At 42.7% G+C, this 7,500-nt stretch overlaps 1 protein-coding gene across 1 annotated transcript in view; it reads left to right on the top strand.

Annotated features, from left to right (window-relative positions):
• LOC145416309 (transmembrane protein 114) overlaps positions 1–6,565 on the top strand; it is a 33,267-nt gene extending 26,702 nt beyond the window's left edge. Inside the window, exons 2-5 of the mRNA XM_080285310.1 lie at positions 290–349; positions 3,793–3,930; positions 5,083–5,225; positions 6,458–6,565. Of these exons, the coding sequence (XP_080141436.1) occupies positions 290–349; positions 3,793–3,930; positions 5,083–5,225; positions 6,458–6,565 (449 nt within the window). The remainder of the gene's footprint in view (positions 1–289; positions 350–3,792; positions 3,931–5,082; positions 5,226–6,457) is intronic.
• Positions 6,566–7,500: the final 935 nt, after the last annotated feature.

A 7,500-nucleotide genomic window follows, 5' to 3' on the forward strand; every position in this document is an offset into this window, starting at 1 on the left:
GAGAGAGAGAGAGAGAGAGGTGTATGTATGTATGTATGTATGTATATATGTATAATATGTATTTAAGTATTTGTGTGCTTATGTATGCATGTACGTTATATACATTTTTCTTAGAGCAAGGAAGAAGGAACCAAAGGCTAGACCCTGGCAAATTCTTCCCTCCAAGAAAAAATATAAACAAGATTACGGAGAGCCAAATTCAAGACCCGTTCATGTGTGTGTGTGTGTGTGTGTGTGTATGTATGTACGTGGTTAATGTACACACACATGATATCCTTGTGTATTTCAGATCCCTGTGTACCTCATAATCTCTTCCCAACAAAGACACCGAAGGACGCAACGCATCTAGGTAAGTCTGTCCACACACCTGTCTCTTTCCTCCTTGTTTACCTGGGACTCGTTAATTAAATACAGGTAGGTGCGTAATTAGCAACTCAGCAGGAGGTGTACTGTGTTGCAAGGACGGCTCAGTCTGCTGGTATGGGCGTGGGTTATCATCGGGGTCAGTATCTCCACCCACCTGTATATTTACCTGAGACTCGTTAATTAAGTACAGGTAGGTCCGCAAATAACGCTAAATAATACACCGTGGAGACAGTATGGAGAAAATCTATCTATCTATCTACAGTATCTATCTGTTTGTCTGTCTGTCTGTCTATCTATCTATATCCAGGCCCCTTAATCATGGATGGGGTGGCCACAAACGAATCGCCTCCATGTCATCGTGTATAAAAAGATCAATTAGAGATAAGGGCAAGAAACTAAGCACGCGATCGTCTCACTTATCCCTCCCAAGAAAGTAAGCACACGACCCTCTCATTTATCCCTCCAAGAAACTAAGCACGCGACGCTCTCATTTACCCCCTCCCAGGAAACTAAGCACGCGACGCTCTCACTCACCCCTCCCCTTGCACCCCGCGTGATAAATGAAGCAGAAACAGGTCGCGATAGGGGCCAGCGTTTTCTCCCTATAAATCACCAAGTGCGTGCTGATAACTCGATATTTTCTACATTAGGAAGTTGAGTTGTTAGCGACCATGTAGCGATAGGGGACTGCTAAAAGTGTATGACTGGAGTGCTATATCCCTTTTACTCTAACTTGGCTCAAATTTTCGTCCTTCTGCTGTTTATTTCACGCAGCGCTGTCACCCTACATGCTTTCCACGGCACTTCTTCGTGACTATATCTCCTTTTTACTCTAACTTGTCCTAAAACTGCCACCTCTCCACCTTGAATTATTATGTAAGAATAGATTAACCCCAGAATATGCTAGTCACGAAGAAGTGCTACGGAAAGGATGCTGAACCACAATTTTGTCTACGTGAAATAAGCTACAAATGGACAAAAATCTGGGCCAAGTAAAGTTAAAAGGACTATAGATAAAAGCAAACTCACACTGTACCCTCTTCACTCTAACCTGGCCTAAAATTTCCATCTTTCCAACCTAAAGCCGAGAAGTAACAACACATTAGCACTAAAAGACGATGCTAGTCACGAAGAAGTGCTGTGCAAAGGATGCAGAGCCGTAGCATGGTCCTTCTCCGCCACTGAGCTACGTGAAATAAGCTGCACAAGGATGAAACTCTGGGCCAAGTTAGAATGAAAGGAGTATAGTACCATTGGCAGAGCGAATAAATGGGAGGGGAGGGGAGAGGGAGAGGGAAATGGACAGGGGAGAGGGGAGGGGAGGGGAGGGGAGGGGAGGGGAGGGGCGGGGGAAGGAAATGGACAGGGGAGAGGGGAGGGGAGGGGAGGGGAGGGGAGGGGAGGGGAGGGGAGGGGGAGGGGGAAGGGGACAGGGGAGAGGGGAGGGGGACAGGGGAGAGGGGAGGGGGACAGGGGACAGGGGAAGGGGACAGGGGACATGGGAGGGGGACATGGGAGGGGAAGGGGGAGGGAGACAGGGGAGGAAAAGGGGGGTCAAACCTTATTCTGGGGAGGGAGGTGGATGCGAGGAGAGGGGGGGGGAACTGAAGGGGGCCAGTAAAGGGGGGTAGGCAAAGGTGAGATTGAGGGGCCTGGACCTTCCCCCCCCCTATTATAGCTACGTCACTGGTCTCGGTTTATATGCTTAGGATTGCGTAGGATAGATGTATAAATAAATAAATAAATGCACAAATCTATCTACCTATAGCCACACGCCATAATCCCGTAAGGGGTGGCCGCTTGTCTTTGAGTTACAGCAGTTGTTTTACACGGAGGGGCACTGACCCTCCGCCAACCCACTTGTTGACACGTAGGGAACACGTATGGGTTGGTTATATGGTTACCACCCAGCGTTGTAAATGGTTTCCTGGCTTACAGGAAACCATTAGGCTTGTCACTCAATGTAACGCCGTCTGATAAGGAAAGAAGAGTAATAAAACGTGACAGGAAAGATGGGAGAAACACGAAGAGAGGAGGACAGACACAGAAAAAGAATGATAAATGTGAAGGACGAAACAGGCAGCACTGCATCAAGTGAGTGGATGATGGTGAGAAACAGGAAGTGAGAAGGGCAGACACAGAAAAAGAATGATCAAGGTGAAGGAAGGAGGCAGCACTATATCAAGTGGACGATGGTGAGAAATAGGAAGAGAGGAGGGCAGACACAGAAAAAGAATGATAAAGGTGAAGGAAGCAGGCAGCACTACATCAAGTGAGTGGATGATGGTGGCCACAACCTACCACCAATAAATAAATAAATTAAATAAATAAATAAAATAAAATTTTCTCTAGTGGGACAGCTCTATATCGACAGACAAACGAGCATACCATTCTCTTTTTATTACGCCAGGTGTACCGGGGCTTCAGGTGCGTAATTACCTTAAAACTGCATATAATTATTTTATTACTCAGAAATTATGATGCAAACGTGTCTTATAATAAAAAAAAAAAAAAAAAAAAGACGAGACGGCCCATTGTAGGAGCCCTAACACCTCTTCCTAAGCGATTTATTTCCTTACTGCGCCTTGCAATCCTCTTCTCTGTCGCTTAAATAATTCTAATATCGCCATGCTCCTCATAAATGACGTACAAAATTATATTCGCTCCCTAAGACCTCTTCCTAAGAGATTTATTTTGCTTATTACTCGTTGCTGTCGTCTGTTTCACTTAAATCACTCTAATATCACCATAATCTTTATAAATGACGCACAAATAATATTACTCAGCCGTATCCCAAAATGAATCGCTAAGGAAGAGGAGTTAGGAGACCTCCTTAAAAGACGACGATACGGGCCTTAGTGATGATCAAAGAAAATTATTCATGCCGTGTAAGGACGGTCGGTACTAGATCCGTATTGTGGTGATGATGATGATGATGATGATGATGATGATGATGATGATGATGATGATGATGGTAGTGTTTATGACGATATTAACGATGATGATGATGATTAAGTGGAAGAGGAGGAGGAGGAGGAGGAGGAAGAAGATAAAATGATGATGATTATGATGATGAAGAGGAGAAGGAGGAGGGAGAGGAGGAGGGAGAGGAGGAGGAAGATAAAGTGATGATGATGATGATGACTGGGGAGAAAGAAAACGAGGAGTAGGATGATGATGATGATGATGATGATGGTGACTATGATGATAATAATAATGATGATGATGATGATGATAATGATGACAGTGTTGATGTCAATGATAAAAATGATGATGATGATGATGATGATGACGATGATGATAGCGTTGTTGACGATGATAATAATAATAATAATAATAATAATAATAATAATAATAATAATAATAATAATAATGATGATGACGATGATGATGATGATGATGATGCTATACCTCTCCCCCCCCCAGACTACCAGCGTTCAGTGGCTGCCTTCTCCATCATCAGCTTGTGTGTGATGTTGATGGGATTCCTCTTCTCCGTCTACACCTTCAAGGAAACTCGCTACATGTACAAGAGGCTGGCAGCGTGTAGTCACATTGTGGGAGGTAGTGTATTGAGGGCTACAACTACAATACACTAACCTACACAGCTACAACACTAAGGATACAATAACACTATCTATCTCTATCTATTGCCAGACGCCTTAATCCCGTAAAGGGTGGCCACAAACAAATCGCCTCCATGTCGCCCTGTCCCCAGCCATTTCATTGTCCTGCTCCCAGCTCACACCCCCCTCTCTCTCATATACCTCTCCACTCCATCCCTCCATCTCATCCATGGCCTTCTCCCCCATCTTCCCCCCTCCACCTCACTCACATGCACTCTCCTCGTCGGTCTTTCTATCCTCTCCACATGGCCAAACCACCTCAGTGTGTTTCTGCTAACGCTTCCTATCACATACACATCTACCACTGCAATAACAATACCCACACTTTTATGAGGTGAAAAAACAAAAACCAATTATACAAATACAAAAATAAATAAATGCATAAATAAATAAATAAATAAAGTCAATCACAATACAGTAAAAACAACAACAACAACAACAACAGCACCACCACCACCACAATAACATCAGCACCACCACCACCACAACAACCAATTAACATACACTGACCCGCCATCACCACCGTTGTAAAAGTCAGCATCAAAGGTCTGTGTGTGTGTGTGTGTGTGTGTGTGTATGTGTGCAAATACCACTACGAATCAGAGAGTGAGTGAATGAAAGTGAATGAGTGAGTGAAAGTGAATGAGTGTGTGTATGTGTGTGTGTGTGTGCAAATACCACTACGAATCAGAGAGTGAGTGAATGAATGAGTGAGTGAAAGTGAATGAATGAGTGAGTGAAAGTGAATGAATGAGTGAGTGAAAGTGAATGAATGAGTGAGTGAAAGTGAATGAATGAGTGAGTGAAAGTGAATGAGTGAGTGAGTGAGTGTGAGTGAGTGAGTGAGTGAGTGTGAGTGAGTGAGAGTGTGGGTGAGTGGGTGAGTGAGGGTGAATGAGTGCGTGAGAGCGAGACTGAATGAGCGAGTGAGTGAGAGTGGGTGAGTGACTGAGAAAGTGAGTAAGTGAGAGTGACTGAGTGAGAGTATAATATGAACATGCGAGAGGGAGTGACGGAATACCACCACCATTACTGCATACCCCTCTCTCTCTCTCTCCCTCCCTCTCTCTAACACTCTCTCTCTCTACAGCCGGGTGTGTGCTAATCGTGCTGGAGGTAGTGATGTATCAGTACCACTACGCGTCGGAAAAACTTCCTTTAAGACATCCTAAGGGCTCTACGTGGCACTATGGATATTCCTTTATACTGGGCTGGGTTACTTTCGTCATTGAGGTAAGATCAATTTATCTATCCATCTATCTATTGCCAGACGCCTCAATCCAGTCAGGGGTGGCCACAAACAAGTCGCCTCCATGTCGCCCTGTCCCCCGCCATTTCACTGCCCTGCTCCCAGCTCACACCCTTCCTCTCTGAAGAATTATTTTGATCTCTGTGACTGTCCTTTTTATCGTTATCGTCATCTTTATCGTAATCGTCATTTAGTTATCATTATCGTCATCTCGTCGTCATCACCTTTATCGTAATCGGCATCATTATCGTCACCATCAACATCATCATTACCATCATTATCTTTCTCGTAACGTATATAGCCTTCACCATCATTATCATCACCTTCACCACCACCATCACTTTCATCATCATCATCATCACTATTTTTCTCCACACATATTCATCACCAGCATCATCGTCATCGTCATCATCATCTTCATCTTCACCACCACCACCACCACCACCAGCACCACTTTCATCATTATCAACATTATTTTTCTCGACACATATTCATCACCATCATCACTACCATCATCATCAATATCACCGCCATCATCACCACCACTTCACTACGATAACGTTTTTCATGTCATTCTTGCGACCACAAATATCTGTTTAGGGGAAACTGTTGAAACTGTCAGGCTGAAATATCGCTCCTTCATTCCACTCATCTTCAAGCGCAGTTTCCTAAGATCAGTTCAATCCTAGAGGTAACAGGAAGTACATGAGGTAAAAGGTAGATAGATTGATAGACAGATAGACAGATAGATAGATAGATAGACACACACACAGATACAGATAAAAATAAAAGACGTCAGACTATTACAGGCGTTACAGTGTCATTTGCAAAATAAATCACTATTCTCTTTTTTACCTGGCCTAAAACAGCCATCTCTCCATCTTAAATGCTGAGTTGTAACAATAGCATAACACTGGTACATAACGCTAGTCACGAAGCAGTGCAATGAAGAGGACTAGAAAGCAGTGACATTGTTTTTCTGGCACTGAGCTACGTGAAATAAGAGGCACAAGAAGCAAAACTTCGGCCAAGTCAGGGTACGGATCTTGAATTTGCTTTTTATTTTAATTTTTTCTAGAGGGAACAATCTTGCGGGCCTTCTGGTCTTTGGGTCCTTCCACCTTGCCTAAAAAATCAAAACAAAATAAAGATGTGTATATCTAAGGAAGAGGTACATATCGGAGTAAATATTTCACTGTTAATTTTTTTTTTTCAGGTGATCGCTGTCGTGGCCTTTGGGGTGTGTTCACGTAAGAGGAAGAAGGACAAAGCACCGGACGACCAGTATGCCATTGAGGAAGAGCCGACCATCATAGGACGATAAGAGGACGATGCCAGTATTGTTGCTCGAGACAGGAAGGCATTTGACGTGATCGATAAGGACTGGAAAAATGCAGTAATTATTGTGACGAACAATTTGTCGTTGCTTGATAATGAATTGCACGAAACATCCATATTTCTAGAATAAAGCAGTTTATATATATATATATATATATATATATATATATATATATATATATATATATATATATATATATATATATATATATATATACCCAGTAAACTATCATAAAAAGCAGGATGAGACTGTGTTGAACGAGAAAGATTTTACCTGAGCGCAAACAGGCTGCGACAGTTTCATTATTTTTCAGACGAATTAATTTCTTAGGTTGGCGAGAATTTGATGGAAAGTCTCAACATTTTCGGACACTAGGAATTAATTTTTCCTTTATAAATGCAAGATGCCATGTCTCTCAGAAGAAAACACTGTATGTGATGGACATGATATACAAGAAAGACCTAGTATTGTAACGTGTGAATTACTGTTGACTGATTTGATAACGAATTTCACGAAAGATCCATTATTCTTACGCTACTGAGGAGGCACGAAAGACTCACTATTCTTACGCTACTGAAAGGCAAGAAAGACTCACCATATTTAACGCTACTGAGGAGGCACGAAAGACTCACTATATTTAACGGTACTGAGGAGGCAAAGAAAGACTCACTATTCTTACGCTACTGAAAGGCAAGAAAGACACCATATTTAACGCTACTGAGGAGGCACGAAAGACTCACTATTCTTACGCTACTGAAAGGCAAGAAAGACTCACTATATATAACGCTACTGAGGAGGCAAAGAAAGACTCACTATTCTTACGCTACTGAGGGCGAAAAAAAATAGGAGGATAAGAAGACGAATCAGATATTAGTTTTAGATACGCCGGCACTTTAGGTGACTGATAAGGATATGGTAAA

The sequence above is a fragment of the Coenobita brevimanus genome, chromosome 105, assembly GCF_032717465.1.
Source record: "Coenobita brevimanus isolate Jiangsu-jjx chromosome 105, ASM3271746v2, whole genome shotgun sequence".
Lineage (NCBI taxonomy): Eukaryota > Metazoa > Arthropoda > Malacostraca > Decapoda > Coenobitidae > Coenobita > Coenobita brevimanus.